At 38.7% G+C, this 18,176-nt stretch overlaps 1 protein-coding gene across 1 annotated transcript in view; it reads right to left on the minus strand.

The window, feature by feature from the left end:
* ARHGAP15 (Rho GTPase activating protein 15) overlaps positions 1–18,176 on the minus strand; it is a 313,756-nt gene that overhangs the window by 59,470 nt on the left and 236,110 nt on the right. Inside the window, exon 12 of the mRNA XM_059820503.1 lies at positions 2,266–2,400. Within this exon, the coding sequence (XP_059676486.1) occupies positions 2,266–2,400 (135 nt within the window). The remainder of the gene's footprint in view (positions 1–2,265; positions 2,401–18,176) is intronic.

The raw sequence follows: 18,176 nt of genomic DNA on the forward strand, positions 1-18,176 counted from the left end.
AGCACAAAGTAGCCAAAGAATCAGCTAGAATGGAAATTATATTGAAGAAAAGAGATTTTTTACTTTGCCTCAGGACTATAAACATACAGAAGAGCTCCAAAAACACTGAAAACACCTAATTGTTGTTTATAGACGTTTTTTAAGTAGAGTTGGGAAGAATACGAATTTGTAGATACTATGGCAGTAAAGGCCAAATAAAGAGAAGATTGATTGGAAATCGTACATTACTTTAGACAGTTGGATTAGGTAGAAATCACCCTGATGTGCAGTAAAGCAAGCAACAAGAATTAGGGTTTTGAAACAGTGCGAAGCATATCTTAGAGTGCTAGCGTTTTCTTCCTAGGAATAAACTGCCTTAAAATCCCTCTATAAATGACTGTTCATTAGTCTATCAATGTGTATAATGGCTCTCAAAATCGTAATAAGAATTAATAATAGTTCAAATAGCAGAAAGGGACATTAATTTCTCACTCATGAATATTAATGCTATAGTAGACAGTCTCTTCCCAACATGCTTTCAAACTCTTAATTCGCAAGTCTATTACCGCTTACCTGTTATTTTTACCATCAAAAACCTCTCCACCAGGCCACCAAAAGATTTCACACACCCCTGACTTGGACGCTAGCACAGAGGATGAGAGCAGAAGGTGGCACGAAGGATGAGATCATGGTGTCCTGATAATGTTCTTCAGAACACAATAGTGTTTGCTTAGCCAAAGAGTACGCCAAAGGGCAATGAAAAGTAGTGATAAGGGGGAGGAAGACTATATTTAGCCCCAGAAGACAAGTATGATGGTGGATTATCAGGAAGAGAAAGTGATAATGATGGCAGAGGATAGGTATTAAACACTCAGCTGCAGTATAAGGTGCGTAAGAAGAGAAGTGAGCGGCATGCCAGGCTGTGTGCCCTGTGAACTGGCTGCATCCGCTTAAGGCACCGCATCTCCTCCTTTCTGAGAGGACATAGCGGGCGGATGAAGAACCACCTGAAGGGCATGCTCAAGTGCTGGTGCTTCAAACGAGCACCTTATCCCAACACACTGCAAAAACCAGAGCTGAATAGTAAGAAATTCTTTATTGTTTTTTCCCTCTTAGCACTGCAGAGACTATGCAACAGGAGCTTAAACTGGAGAGATGATGTTCCCCATCTAGTTTCCTTTGAAAGGAGAAGAAAGTGAGCTGCCAAGAGTAAACTTTCAGGTAATGCATTTCTTTACATTGTGTATTTAACTGCCCTGCATCTCTAAATAACCGAGAAGGGAAGGATCTTGTGAGATGCATTTAACCTCATTGTATCTGATGCTGGGTCTTGAAAAGCTTTAGTTGAACTAAAGACTCTTATGAATATAAAATCAAAGTGAGCCGTACATTAAGGGTTTCATATTCTCTGACAGCTGCGCATGTGCACACACAGCTCTCATTAACAGTAATGGCAAATATGCATGCCCATCATTCAGAAAACAGATCTCTAAATACTTCATTGGGTTTGTTTTTTTCCTAGACATTTTTCTCTATTGGACCTTTAATTAATCTCCTACTAGGCTTTTTCCCTTTAAGCTATCCCTCTCCCCCCTGCTTTCCAGTGGGAGTAAACCCCCAAATCACTCTGGTTTTGAGTCAAGTTTTTCCAAGCCGATACAGTTTTACAAAATGCACCTGCATACATTAAATACAGAGAGGGTTTGCAGCACACAAACCACGCAGACATGTAACAGAATAAAAGCCTTGGACTTTGAAAATACTTTTGATGCCTGCCAACTTTAAAAAAAAATAATAATAAAGCAAAGGTAGATATGAAAATGAGAACATGAATGTTTTTGCATTCTTTTTATGATCACTGCAAGGCAAGAGTCTGCAACCTTGTGGAACAAAACACACGCATTTCATTCTGATTAACATAAAGACAGCCCCTTCTAACATGATTCACAATTATTAGTCTCTCTCTTGTGTTTGGGGATATATGGATTATCAGCCTGGCATATTTTGAATACATACACATTTTAATTCCTTTCCTAAACCATTTTAGGCACTACAGTTAAATCGCATATACAAAATTTATAGATCAATAATTTGGTATTTTTTTCTCCAGTTAAATAACTAAATGCTGTAGGAGATAAAAGGCAGTCAAAAACAATAAAAAGACAGGATCACGGATAATGGAAGGTAAGTCAGATTTGAGATGCCTCTGTTCTTCTATTTTAAGTTTATTATTATTTTTATATAACAGGCTATTTCACTAGCTTCTACTGCATCTGATGTACTTACTTATCGCCTCCACAAACTGTTCAAAGAAGCAGTATGGGAACAGCGGCTCAGGCAGCTCTCTGAAAAACATCTTGAGTGCTCCGGTGACAACGTGGATGTCCTCCCACTGGCTGTCGTCCAAATTCAGCTTCTCTTCTGGGAAAACACGAGGAGAAATGGAACAACTGGTTTTAATGAAACAATTACAAGACACTAATTATTATGTTAATGTTTGCCTACTATCATCAGCAACCGTTAACAGCCTTCTGCACCTAGAGGTTTGGTGCTGTGCATGGGTTTTTTTTCTTTTTCTTTTTTTTTTTTGTAGGAAGAGAACATTTTCAATGGAATACCATCTGTAGGAATGCAGCTAACAAAAAACAAGAGACACAAAGAGACAGTACCATTGACACAGTATGTCAGATACATTTATTCCCATAATGCATCAGTATGAAAATTAGCATCACAGCTCAACATGATTCAAAGCTATTTGGTTTTGAGGCCGAGGGGCTAAGAGTTGCCAACGATGGCCGGCTCAAGGGACCGGCCTAAAGGCCTTGCTGAGCCAACAGGAGACATATGCTAAACATGGCAATAGAAAATGAGTTATTGCTTTACATGTGTTAGCCTTGCTATGTACAAGGGAATAATGGGTAACGCTTTTCTCCTTTTTTTGCCTGAATGTAATGTCAGCAAGGAATAGAGTACTGTGAGAGAAAGGATATTAATTCCTTCTTACTGCTTCAAAAATATTTTGTTTGGTTTTCATCTCTGGGAGGAAGATTTGCCCAGCAACAATATTAGACAGACCCCTGTTGGCCTACCTAGGCTATGCAAAGCTGTCAAAAATGATAACACACTAAAGACAAACCACAAGTGCTTACAAAACTGTTTTGCAAACAAAAAAACTGTTTTCTTTTGAAGCTTGACTGAGCTAAGGAATTTAAATATAAAAGAAACTAAATGCTAAAATAGAGTTTCTAATAAAAATAAAACAAGATTGGATGATTATTCTATTTTTCTTTGGTTTTGTTTTTCCTTTTTAATTCTAGTAGTGGGATACTGTTTGTTAGAACAGAATAAACAGTGAGATCACAATCCATATAAAACTCTAGGAAAGTGCATATCCTTATTAGTCCAAATTAAAATGACACACACTTTCTCCAAGTTCTGTTACTCCAAAAATGGAGTTTGCTTTTTTCCACATGTGCTACAATTCTCTTTTTTTAGAAAATTTCAGTCTAAATGCAAATTGGGGGCCAATCATTAAAACTATGGAACAAATTGAATTTGAAGCAACATAATCCTGAAATGTTTTATTACATGTCACTGAAATTTCATGTTTAGCAATTCAGCTGGCTTCATGAGCAGCCTCTTTATTGTTGAACTGTTGTTAAACCAAATGGTTAAATTATTGGAGACACATGGACACCCACAACTCCAGATCCCTGGTACTTTAATGTGATGGTTTTCTCACTACAGACTCCACTTTTGGACAGAAAATCTTATTCAAAATGGAGTCCTCTTTCAACTTTTATTTAATAGATGTTATTAAATGCTTTCTAAATTTCTGGATTCAGGAAATGTCTACAAATAAAGGAATGGACCCCCATTCCTTAACTTGGAGTAATGTGAGACAAAGCTGGAACAAAGGCAGACTTATGCATTTCATTCAGTTATCTTGTTTGCTTCCTTGGTTTCAAGCCTCTTTTTTTTTTTTTTTTTTTTTCCCATTGAATTACCTCAATCATAAAAGTAATGATTTGATCTCAAATGAGTTTCCAGAGGGGATCTTCTTTAGACTCTGAGATCATATTTGATTGATCGTATTTCAACAATTAGCCTTTTATTTTGCCACACACTATTGAACTAGATCGACAGCATCTTAGCAGGCCAGCTTTAAACAGTCAACTGTTAACAATAGCATCAAAAAGAGAGACCTGATGGGGTTTACTGTCACTTTAAAGAACAGGGTGGGTTTTCACATTGTTGAAATCTGTCAGATATTTTGAAATGTCCCTCTCACTATGGTGCCACACCCCCTGCGTGCCCTTATAATAAAATTGGTTTTACTCCTGATTAAATCATTTTCTCCCTACCCACTACCATACTTCTCATAATGGACCTGTGTGCTCTACAGCTGGTGTTCTTCCCATGGTACCAATTCTTACTTTATCTTTTAAGCACTTTGCTGCTAAGATCTCATGCAGAGTGCTTATGTTTTGTTAAGAGCTTCATTCTTAGAGAAATAGCTTAACACATGTTCTAAAAATGTTGTACAACTTATTGCTTAAAACACATTTAGAAAATGTATAAGTACTGTAGCTTTGGCACAGAACTTTAAGTAGAAACCTTAAAAAAAAAACCAACTTGTTTTTGCCATGCATTTGTCTTAAATGTCTAAAGTGGAATGCTTGACTTCTAAGGCTTTATAGAGACTTATCTTACCAGATTTTTGCACCATTTCCAGCTCTTCAAGGAAACGTGTTAGGAATGTATCATCGTGAAAGCAAAGGGTGTCAATTTTCCCTCTAGCAATAAGAGAGTTTTTAAAAATGTTTGCTAGAAGGAACAAATGCCAAGTCAAAAAAAAAAGTAAAAAGAAAATAGAAGTCCATTCAGTGTAAGACTCTCGTTTGGTTCCCACTGGTTGGAATCGCTCACATACCATGGCAATAGGGCCATAAACAAACACACACACATGCATTTCAGGCTAGGTTTAAGGGGAGGACCTGACTTTTTGGCTTTACTCAGACATATTTCTTATTGGGGTGTTTTGCTTACATAAAGATTAGGTCCCAAATCTGGTATTTAAACTTGACAGTCAAGGACTGCTTTCAGTCAGGAGATACTGTATCTGGGAAGATGCTCAAAATCTAACAGTCCCAAAAATTTGCTTTAACTTGTCAGTAGTATTTGATTAGTTCAACCATCACTGCCAGTTGATATCATATATCTTAGATACAGACACAAATATGCCCAGAAAATCCCATAAAATTTATGCTAATACTTGGGCTGAAAATATAAAGACCACATTAAGGGAAAAAAAAAATAGTGTGGGCACCTGTCAAGGTTATTAGTTAAAAAAAATCGATATACAATACATTTGTGAAGGGAATGTGTGTTTTACTGTGTATTATTCTTAGTAAATCAGCCTTTTCAGCAATACAAATTTTTAATGGCACTTGCAATATCTGCAGTGGAACCAAACAGGAGTTCATCTTTGGTTTAAGCATACTATCACAAGTTTATCCTTGTCCAAAAAGAAGAAAGTAATCGATGAAAAGATCAGCTGAAGAAAAAAAAAAAAAGGAAAATATGAAAATCAACCAAGGCAGTATAGACAGCTCAGTTTTGAAAGAATATGGATGCGGTTCCTCTAACCGCATGCCCTGCCTGGTATGTAGACTAGTTTCTGGGAGCAAAATGCAGTTATCTGAGAGCACTGCTCATTTGTTTTTCTTTTAAGATAATTTATACAAGTATCTTCCCAGCTATATACTGTCTTTTGCCCACGCTGCCATTAAATCCCAGAGCATCACGTTCAGAAGTCCTACTGCACTTAGGGTGTTACATCTTCCTGCAAGTGGTCTCATGGATGACCCCAAATCACGTGGAAAGCAATTTCCTGCAAACACAGCTAGCAGCGCCTGGTCTGCCATGGAGGCTGTGCCCCAAAAAGCTTTCTAAAGACTTTGGTGATACGTGTCTGATTGGGTCTCAGAATCCATTTGCTAACATCGATGCCTTTTTCATCGATTCCCTGCTGCCGGCTGCACAGGCAGCATTGGGATGGCAATGCCCTGCACGGCGGGCACTCGGACATGACCACTGCCACCTCTGTACCCCCCCATAAACCTTTGGCACTCGGGGCCCGACCAACCCTCAGCTCCAGCGTGTGAAACCTCAGAGCACTGGAGTCTCCATCCCAGGGGCCAGCGTATGTGCCGAGGGAGATCTCCCCTGGAGAAAGCCCTGCACAGCCCTGTCAACTAATGCATACCATTTCCCCCACATCAAAATCTTTGCAGAAGAGCTGGGTGTGCACAATGCATTCCCAGTTGACTGAAAGCTTGGGAAACTTGCTGGACTCGCTCATCCCAATAGGCAGTTCACTAGTGAGAGATCCAAAACAGAGTCCTGCAGTTGAAGGAGGAAAAGAAAATTCCTCTTGCACATACGAGGAAAAAACAAACTGTCCAGTGTGATTCCTCTTCTTTCTCAAACTTGAAGACACCTCTTTTTTTTCTTTCCTTTTTTTTTTTTAATAGTTATAGTCTTCAAAAATAATTTGCTGGTCATTCATGGTCTTCAATAAGAAAAAAAAGAAAGAATAGAGTCAAGCAGAAGTTCTTCACTTGCATCAGCACACTCCTTTGTCACTGGATTTAGTGAGGGCTTTGTGAGGGCTGTTCTCACAGCTGACAGCACAAATATTAATTTATACACTGAAGGTATGTGTGTTCGATAGCTGTACCTGCATTTTGCAAGCCACAACTTCTCTGATCACTAGTGCAGAGACAGCAGCCTTCTTACCCGCGCCCCCTCCCCCCCCCCCCGAAACGATGGGAACTCAAAATTATTGCCCAGTATTGCTATTTTGGGACAAACAGCTTCTTTCAAAGTGATTGCACTCAATGTAGAGCAGTAATAGAGCACAGAGATGTCCGGAGACAACACAGAAATGGGATGCTGTGAGGTGGTGACGGCTTTTTCTCATCATATGACAAAGAGCTCACCCCTTGGCGATGCGGCACATGATGCTTAGCTTCCTCCCCCTCAGTAAATCCCATCCTGATATCGCGTTTTATATACACACTCCAAAGTGCGTACAATCCCTTGAACTTTGATTAAATAGTACAGCAGAAGTCTCGACTCATGCAAAGCAATGCTTTCCTCAGTCAGCCAGATTTTCGCAAGTTCTCTCCCAGATACATAATTCTTCTTCCTCTCTCCTTTGCTAGGTTTGGGAGGTCCACTGTCCTGCCTGCACTCAGTGGATGGTCCTTCACTTGCAGAGTGTTTAAACAAATCAAAGAAAATGTCGGCTAAGCAAATCATTAGATTTTGTATACGGTGTATTTCTGAGCAGCTTCTGCTGCATCTGCCCAATGCTACCATTGATGAATTATCAAGGATATAGTAGGCAAAATAAAGCTTGCATGCATTACTCCTTCTCTGCTAGAGGAACATGGCATGCCCTTTTAACAGAAACTTTAAGCCATGGTGTTATAATGCCTAAGCATTTTTTTAATATTGGAGTGCCCATTTCCATGGAGCCCAGGCGCAAATTACTGAGTAACTTAAGTTAAAAAGCAGAACATCTCTGTGTGCATCCAGAGCGCTGTTTATTCCAGTTCTCTGAAATGACAGTTCGCTGACCCGGGGGCATGCTGGAACAACCAAGTACTGCTAACTTAAATCTCAATCTGCGCCAGAAAAAGAAAAGATTTCTGTACTTGGGCACACTGGGTCATATTCATCCTCGCATAATTCCACAGAAGTCCGCAGAGTACAAGAGGGATGAACTATCTCATTGTTCCTGTGAAAAAGATCCAGTACATTCGAGAAGTTCAGAAATGGTACATCATGAAAGCAGGCAGAGTAGTTCAAAGGTTTAGGAAAGTGGTCAGCCAGTGACGCCATTGCGTCGGGGAAATTTCTATTTAATCAGTTGCTGTCTGAAACTAGAAGCATAAAAATATCCAATGGTAATGAAAGGAGAATCTTTTTGGTGGCCAGAAACAGGTATCATCACTAAGATACTCTTACACATCATTCACTGCCAATACCTGCTATGTATTAGTTTTGACTTAGCATGTTCTAGCATTGTGATTTGAAGGAATGATTAATGTAATAGGGTTATAATTGCAAGTGCTTTTAAAATTCATTAAATTTAGCTGAATCAACTATTCCATATGGGAAAAAGAGTGATTTTAAATGTAGACTATTTACCCTCAAAATGCAGCTGAAAGGTCCCTAAGAATAAAGAGACCACACGTCTACTGATCAACATACTTCTGAGAGACTCGCTTGGAGGTGACTTGTTAACAAAGAGCAGGAACTCCTTAGCCTGAGCCACTGAAACCTGCAGGGCCAAATTATTCCTTCCTTCAGGGTCAAACAGATATTCAGATAGCCCCAAGGGTTTAATTAAAGAAAGGGACAAGGAAAGAGCATGGAGGAATTCCCACCCAGCTCATACCCTCCCACGGTGCGGAGGTTTCTCAGCTCCAGAGCACCAAGGTTGCCCAAGTGCTAAGATGGAGCTTGGCAGACTTTCTGCCACCCATAGAAATTAAATTGCTATGCTGAGTGAAAATTACATTTGTCTTACAGTGCAAGACTCTGTCCTCTATCTAATTCTCTCTACTTAGTTGTTGAGCAGTTACTTCAGCTTTTTCCTAGTAGTTAAAGCACACTTTATGTTGTTTTTCTTTCCGTTTATTCTTCCCTCTTTATTCTGAACCAGACTAATGACTCTCTCATTTCTCTGTGCCAGCTAATGGATTTTATTCCATTTTCTAGTGGATGTTAGTATTTCTCTTTCATACACCCTAGGCTGCAGAACAGAAACATCAAATACTTGCCTAGATCAGGAGCTTTACTTTTTATGATACATTTTACTATTTAAAGGCAAAAGTCCGTTCTAAATTCTGCTTTCAACTTGATCTTCTGCGTTTAGTTGTTTGTTGTGTATACATATATTAGTCAAGGTGAATATCTCCCTTCCAACTTCAAATCTGTTATTAACATTTTTATTGTGTAATTGCTCTCCAGTAAGCTTCTCTGAAATCTAAGTTTAGAGGTTTCTTTCTTTCTTTCTTTCTCTAAAAGAGTCAGGTCTTTTATCAGAATTGTGTGTATCAGCATCCGCAAATCTACATTTTAAATAAATTGAAGGCTCTCAAGATCTAATAGAGAGAGGAATTGGACAATGACTCTCTGTCCCATTTTCATACTTCAAAAATATGTTCATATTCCTATCTTTTTAATTGTACTACTAACTCAGAGTGCGTTAGGATTCTGTCATATAGCTCTTCTGTTCTTCCCCTTCTTGCTGTTTCTAACACTGCTTCTATTTCCATTCTTGTCAAAAGCCTTTTCATAGTCCAAAAATCTGTACACAATGTTTTGTAATATTTGGCAGACTTATCTGAAACCTAATTCACTGCCTTCTTGTGATTCATGGGTCATAAATTATTTCATATGTAATGTACCCCAAAGGGTAAAAAATTCTTTGTATTAAATTTCAACCAGACAGTTTAAGGGGGAAAAAAGGAAAAAAAGTATTTTTGAGACATTCTGAAAAGATCTGGCCTCAAAACATGGTCTAGTGTGTTGTCTTGCACAAATGGTATCTCAGTATCCTTTAATAAATATGAGATTTCAACATGCTACACGTGAAAACGCTCCTGCCCTAACATGGGCTTGCTATGGACAACTTTAAAGGAAAGGAGAAATACAAAATGTGTAGCTCTGGATCAGACCACTGATGCATTAAATCAGTCCTGTCTCCAGTGATTGTCAAACTGAAAGGGTCTGTACGAAAACAATTCAAAAAACAAGAATGCCACCCAATCCTTACTTACTGCACATAGCCAAATATATTATTGGGACTGACCCCAATAACAATAAGCTTGTGCCTCAGTGAGTGAGTTTCAATAATCAAAGGAAATAATTAACAAAACAATAAAGATCATTATGACTTCCTTTATGTAAATGCCTTCCAAATGTAAAGAGATCAAAGCTTGAGCTAAAATTAAGCAATTCCCCTAGTCCACTTGCAATACTGAAAAGGAACATACATATATGATTTCTTTACAGTTGTAAGAATTATCAATGAAATACTAGTTTGTTGTTTTATTAGAAAAATATAAATTCAAATTATTCTCAAAATGTTATACCTATATTCCTTACTTCTGTAATCACATTTATTTTAATGGGACAATTTACAAGAAGAAAGATTACTCGTACATGTAAGTCTCTGTTCTCACACACCGGTTTGTAGGATGTCCAGAGAACACATTCTAGATTTTTTTTTTTTTTTTTAATGAAAGGGATCTTTGAAATAAGCCAGCTGAAAGAAGTATTCTTACATGAAATCAGGTATATACAAGCTCTGTAAATGTCAAGGACAAAACATTTTATTTTGTATAGAATTTATCTTTTGGTTCACTAAAGTCAAAACACTTCTGTTCATCAGAACTTTTATAAAGGACTGTTTCATAATATGAATCCATTTGGATTATCTGACCAAAGATAAGACTTCAATGGACTTACTATATCATTCACCACTGTACCAGTGCCACAAAAGGGAATTACAATTAATTGGATTATGTTGGTCTCCACCCGCTGATTGTAGAAGAGAAAGTCTGAAAGTGTAACTATTTCAAACGGACCATATCTCTCATCAACCATGGGATTTGGGCTTTAATTTACCAATAAAGCTTAATTTCTTCTCTATATTCTCTTCTGGTTAGGAAGAGGTCATTTAAACACTTTATTCAAGTTACTGAAAACGAAAGGACAGTTTTGTTAAATACTTTCAAACTAGCACTTTAATACTTGCACCTTGCCTTTAGGCATTACTTATTTTCTCTATTAGCAATAAAGTGAGTTGTCTGGAAAAACGCAAGCCAGAGAACCCAAGCCTCATTTGGGTCATAAGAATAATTCATGCTGCATATCCCCTAGTTCAGTTCATGAAATTTTGGCTGAAATCGTTACTTGATGCGACAATTTGTTATCAACTACGTGATGTGTGACACTATATAGGACAGACAATATCACTTCATGCCATAGAGGTTCCCGGACAGACATGAGACAGTAAGATTTTTCAGTAGCAAAGTCCCGCGTTAGATGTAGGGTTAACTGTATGGAAGAGTTACACTAGGAAAGGCAAAGGTACAAATATAAATTTGATACAGGCAAATGACTCATTGTCTTGGAAATTGTTATATTCTACAATGCACGTAAATTCATGTGTTTTAGTTAGCGTGACTTACATGCTAAACAACAACAATACTATTCTTATTCTAGATGTCCATATAGATATTTGTCTATATATATATATGTCTATATATATAGTATTTCTGCTGATGGCTCTGCCTAAATGGTGTTAGCATTTTTCTTCACTATCTTTACTAGAAGGTTATTTCAGTGCCTAATTCCTCCTAGTTACCAGCCTAAAATATTCAACTTTATATACTTTTTTAATAACTATTAATATCAGTAACGCTTGCTTTGATTTTTTTTTTGCAAACTTTCGCATTCGGTCTGAGAAATAAAAAGTCCTCAGTCAACTTACTTCAAAACCATGTTGCTTAATTCACATTTGCATTACTTTTTGCTAATATCTGAAGCTCTAATTCCATTCCCTGGATATTAGCGGGACTAGCTATGCTGTTAAAGATAGGAATGCTTCTAAGTGCTTACTGAATCAGGGCATATAAGATGATAATTGTATGTGTTTAAACCAAAACTTTAAACAGGAGGGGATTATATAAGTTCCTAAAACAAATATATCTTCAAGTGCACTGAAGGACTTTCAAATGTTAACGAAATGTCCTTTGATAATAATAGCACTAATAATAACATGAATTTTCAAATATTTTTATGCATTTTGAGAATCACATGTCACCCTGAATAGGGAAGATTCTCAGTAAGTGCACTTTTTTTCATACAAATTCATCAACAACTTCAGAGCTACGCCCGCTCTGAAGTCACGCCAGCTGAGAACCAGATATTAAAGTATGTCCTGATCCAGGCGCGTGTTAGTCTGCGCATTTTAGCTTGTCTTGTACAGCGCCTGCTTACAAACATTGAAATTTTTACAACAATGAAAGTAGCTTTTGTTTGAGGAATATAATGCTTTTAAAAATACGGAAGCCCTAAGTTTATGGTCAAACCTGTGTTTATGAAATGTTTATTAAGCGCTGCGAAGACAGAAACTTTTGAAACCTTGCCTGGGTCTTTTTAACCAAAAGGTTGACATTTCAAGGCCGGTGTGGGCTTAAAAACGTAACTCCATCCACCCTGCCACGCGCAATTCCATGTGTGCCGCTATACCTTCTCTTAATGAGCCTCAGAAGGTGCATAAATACCCCCGGGCACATGTAAACACCCTTGGCAATGTTTACGGCTCCTCCTTGGCAGAGAAGGGGTGTAATGAAATACGGGTGACTCAGTGGCGTGATGTTTTCCGTTTCCCACACACGCCTCGCAGTCTCACGTGGAAGGAGGAGACACGGCCTCTCGTGCATCCACCAAATCGTTTCTAACATCACACCTTTTCCCCCATCTCACGCACACATCCACATTTCACATTTTCACTTGCTCTGTGATAGGATGTAATGCAGATTTGCCGCATTAACGGTATATTTGTGCCTACCTTTCCCTTTTGCAGGGTTTACCTCCATGTGCCTTCTAATTATGATATTTCCAGTTCCTCTTATTCCACCTAAACTTGCAGGCATATATTTCAGGAGAGAAAAGGTATGCTTCAAAACATTTTTCCAACTTTATAATGCATGCATTTTTCCTGTTCTTCAAATTAGTCTTGTGAATGGACTTGTGATAACAGAAGAATTTCAACATAAAATAAGAGATTTTCATGTCTTTGGTTCCTTGAGATACATTCGGGTCCCTCCCACAAGAAATATATTAAAATATTGATTAGATTAGGGTAACATTTCAAATAAATGGAGATTTATATTTCCTTTTGGATACAGAGTCTTACAAAAGTTTCAAGGCAACGCACAACAAAGCAGTTGACAAGAAAGATAGCATCTGCTTTCCTGGCTATTCAAGCTGAAGTTTTTCATTCTAAATGCAAGCAATGTTTCCAAAGTTAACATAATTAACTCACAACAATCCTGAAACATCATAATATAAGATACAGATGGAAATTCAAAGCTTTAAAAATGTCATATAACTGCAAGAGGATTATAATTTTTTAACTGCACAAATCTGAATACTAATTAAAACAGGTGTTTTTATTTCAAACACTTTTGCGCACTGTGACATTACCGGGAGGGTTATTTATGTATTAGTCTGCTAGGAAGCATATACTGCTCGAAAAACGTGATGTGTGATAATAACGAACTTATGAGATAAAAGAATGACACTCTGTACTGCTTCCTGAAACAATAAAAGATCAGTAGTTCAATTAGTTAGTAATTTCCGTGTGACTATTTGACAGATTCTACTAATTGTTAAGCTCCCACTAACTATTGCTTTACATAATTAATTATATTCAAACACAAACAACAAAGACATGTGGGCCAGTTGCCCTTTTGACAATGTTTTTCGCAAACTGATTTGCTTACCAAAAATATTTTTAGAACTAAAAGATCCTAATCTTAAGTGGAAATACACATCAAAACGATAAAGCAGCTCTGCATTTTACCATGGTTGTGAGAAAAAAATTTGGATTGTTTAACATATCATTTATGCTGCATGCATAATAGCTGAAGTCTTCTAGCAGAGATCTTTCATATTAATTTAGCATTGCATAAAATTCATAGTAACAGGTCCAAGGGTCAAGCATCATTCATCATTAGTTGAAGTGACATTTGCAACCCTTCATATAGCAGCTGCTTGAAAGGGGAAAAAAGGTATTCTTTGGAAGAATGGGGGGTAGCACACAATCCTCGCTCTATCTGCGGAAGGGAAAACAAGGTGCCACTATGTCAGCATGGTAATGTGCTTAAATTTGGTGATGTCATTCTTCCCTAACCCCCACGAGTCACAAGGCACAAGGCAGCTGCATTCCTGAACTTAGTAGTTCGGGTGGAGATAAGTAATAACTAGATGTAAATGAATTACATTACTGTGGTTGTGAACATAGCTCTGTGCATCTAAATTATGATTTATATCAGGATCCTATCTTGTTTTTGAGAGTTTTCTACTTGTTAACAAGGCAGCCCTTGTTCTCATGGCATCCTCCAGGCATAATAGTTTCTGGGAAGCCAAATAAGATCACTTTTGAAATTGCAAGACAGCATTCCAAGACTTTGCAGCAGAACACATTGGCCAAATTAGGACTTCTGAAGACTGTTAACTAACAAATAAAATCTTTTCTTTTTTTCTTTGTGGCATGTCTTGCCTACTATAAAACATTAAGATCAGAACGGGAAATGTGAGCAATTAAAATGAAAATGTAATCATCTGCAAGAAAAGATAAATTTGTATTAAATGGCTAATACTTCACAGTCCTTTTGATATTACAAGTACTTTTTAAGAAAATATATATTTTATGTCACAGTAATTTTTATTATGTGAAACATGTGATCCGCTGGAATTATGCACACTTTTAAATCGCCGTCATTAAAACAGCATGCAACACAAAGTAGTTAGATTTTGGAGCTTTGCTAATATTTGGTGATTTTCCTCAACTTTGCTATTATACCTGAAATGTATTCAATTTATTCATGTCACTAATTATCCACTAGTATTTAAAGCACTGTGATGATTACTAACCTAGACTACTACTTCTTCCTTAAAAAGTTTAATGATTTTTATGAGGAAAACCAATGCTTTTTAGAGTCACTTAGAAGCGCATGAAAAATGTTCAAGGACATTGCTTATTACACACTGCAATTCTATGAGCCGCTATAAATTAAGCTCCCAGTCAAAACACTTCTACCACTGAGAAGTTACTTTTCCATGCTCTGCGTATGCCTTATGGAGAAGAGGGTGCACTAGTCTGCCCTTGCACTGAGTCAAAATACGGTGCTGCACGTAGTTCACGGCGAGATTTCATTATAGCCAATGGCAGCACTGGGCCCTCGCATTGCACGGCAGCTACGAGCTTCAGACCAGTTCCCAAAATGGTTGGCAGACCATGTTGGTCGTATATTCTCTTAGCCAGAAAATTAGACGGCCATTCATCAGCGAGCAAGCCATCCCCAAATCAGACAAAAAGCCTTTCTACAAAGGACCAGTGCTACTGGTCCATTACTCTTATGGCCTCTCACCTTCCCATGGATTTTAATAGCTGTACAGACATTAAAACATGTATGGAAAGATGTTATAGATACCAGAAAGGCAGAATGGCTGTAAAAGGAATAGAACAGCAGAGGCAAGATGACTGGCAGATAGGGTTGCCACATCCCCCTTAAAGAGACTGCTCCTTTTCCACACCTTATGTCTCTTGTACCATAAAAATATGCATAGATGTATGTGGGAGCATCATAGCAGATTTCTTGGGATGCGTGCCATGCATCTGAGCTTCGAAGCTGGCTCAACGTTGTCACCATTAAGTCGCAGTGTACACAGCAACACTTCAATCTAATTTCAATTAGGGAAAAGTTACACAGAAACTTCTTGGAGAGTACACATGACCCTACACATAAATACCAATTAAATTCAGTATCATCGGTGTCTTTGCAGTGAACATTGATACCACCACCGAGAGGAAGGAATTTAAAATGAGGCAACGCTTGATGACATTACCTCCATCTACAAACTCTGCCTGTGTTAACTAGTACGTCAACAATTAGTAAAACAGTGGGATTCATCTGTGAAGAAATGGGGTGAAAAGAAGTGATGACATGAAACTTTCATTACAAGCAGTTTTTATGTGACATAAGGTAGAATGTTGCATCATTATGCAACAAAATACTACCTGGTAAATGAATAAAAGCCTGTTCTACTGAGAAGCTACAGATACCCAGAGCATTAAGCAGTTGCAACTGAGATAACAGGAGAACTAACTAAAACCACTTCTCATACCAGGGACACATAATCTCCTCAAACCAGTTGGTTTACATGCCTCGCTATCCCTCTGTCCTGAACTCAGACAAACCTGTGTGTAAGGGAATTCCAGTGTCACTAAGTGGGATCAGTGAGATCATACCCCTTTTCGTGTGGGTATGCAGGGTACGCCGGCACTGCGCTTAGGGTTGGTCCATTTTCTTTTGTTCGCCAAGTCTTTTATTTAGAAACAATGGAACAAAAAGGGTGGCAAGTTAGGGCTTTAATTCTTGACAACCACTTTTTTCATTCAAAACTTAGAAGATTCCTCCTAACACGCAGTTTACTTGAGGGAGATTTAAATGCGCCCTTTAAGCACAGACTGAAACACCCACTCACCCTCCCCCCAACAAATCCAACACCCCCCAAACCTGCAAGAAGCCCAGGAAGAAAAGTCATCCTAAAAGTGTTAAGACTCCTTGCACACCATCACTCATGGGTGACTGGGGAGTTTTTACAGTCTTTCAAATCTTCTTTCCATCACCAGATGCCTTAAAGGGACAGAAGGTCTTAAAATGGGCTCTCTATCTCCCCAGTTGCGAAAGATACATTGAAGGGGGAGGGAGGGGGGAGTCAAGCCACAACACAAAAAGCATTAATGCAAAGAACAGTGGGGTCTCTCCCTAATTTGACTTTCTCTACAGGTGGTCTGCAGCTGCATCCAAACAGGTTACACCACCGCCTTCCCATGGGCATTACAACAAAGTAGGATCTGTATTCACAAGAATACATTTACTAGCATGGGCTGATTCAGGTCTAAAAATAAGAAAAAAGCATTTTGCAGAATAGCCTGAGGTAACTCTCTGCACCAGCAGAAGACAGTAGCACTCTTGTTTCACTGGCTGTGCGTGATGATAAAGGATATCAGAAACCTACTTCATATGACTCATTGGGGCCCACAGCCAGCTTCCAGTTGATTCATTTTATTTGTATTAGTTTGTTCTCCATCGACTACGCAACAGGCTAGACCAAATCAATAAGCAATATTCTGTTTTCTATTGACTCGGGGGTAATTCGCACTGGGCCCTGCAACTGCTATATCTGATTTTACAGTTCTGGATATCATCATGGAAACGACGGGGCTCAGAGACCACTTAGTGCAGGAAGAAATGGGAAAAGATTGCGAAGGCGAGGCGAGATATTGGCTTTTAAGCTGTTACACCTGGAAGAGGAGGTATGAGCAGTCTATGCTGCAGCTGGACAGCTGCAAAGGCTGCGTGCCGTGCTTATGGTACTCTTCCAAGGGGTGCGGAAGGTGTTTCACATTGTGCCTAAGCAGTTACAAAGTGAAAAACACACACAAGCACACATTCACACATGCCTTTGGTAGCATGCAAAAATGATATCTGAATGAGATGAGCATGTAACTACCGCGTTTTCCTCCCAGTGCCCGCAAGAGCTCCTGCAGCCCCAGGACAGGGCTGGCAGCACCCGCACCTGAGCAGGGTTTGCACGGCAGAAGCAGTAACCCATCAGCTCGGCCCTGCCAAAATCCCTACTGCGGACACCACCACAAAGTGCTGCCCCTGCGTTTGCGTAAAATGTCCTTTGTTGAGAGAGTTACATCTGCTTAAATGGATTCCATTACAATTAAGCTAAAACACATTTCCCTGGAAGTTTTTAGCCACTTTTTCTGGTTTTGCCAGCTTGTCCACAGTACCTTGGGTGCTGAAATCAGCTAACTGGATGCCCTCAAATACCTTATCTTTGACTGCCTCAATTTTCTTCTTTTTTTTTTTTTTTCCCTCATTTTTAAGACTTCCTCTTCTTGCAAGTAGTGGTTAAGTGGAAATAAAAGAGTTTTTACCCAAAACTATCCCACACCACTTCTTCCGCAAGAGCTTGCTGACATACTCAGCATAGGGGTAACGCAGCTGCCATTACCCCTGCAGAGACGAAGACCGAGACACTGACTGTTTTGTAATACGCTCTATCTCTTTTTCCATAAAACTTGTGAATGCTCGCTCTGCCCCAGCTCTTGGATTTCTTGAGCTGCTCTATCTACTGTGCCTTACGCAAAGTAGAGAGCTGGCTTTTCAGTGTTTCTGATAATACTGGCTTTTCTACACGAGATATAGAAAAAACATGCTGAATACTGGGGTGGATGTATGTAAGGGGTGTCAGAATATGGCCCACTATGTTCTCCCTATCAAATACACTCGACAAACTTTAAT

This window comes from Gavia stellata, chromosome 8 (genome assembly GCF_030936135.1).
Source record: "Gavia stellata isolate bGavSte3 chromosome 8, bGavSte3.hap2, whole genome shotgun sequence".
Taxonomy (NCBI): Eukaryota; Metazoa; Chordata; class Aves; order Gaviiformes; family Gaviidae; genus Gavia; species Gavia stellata.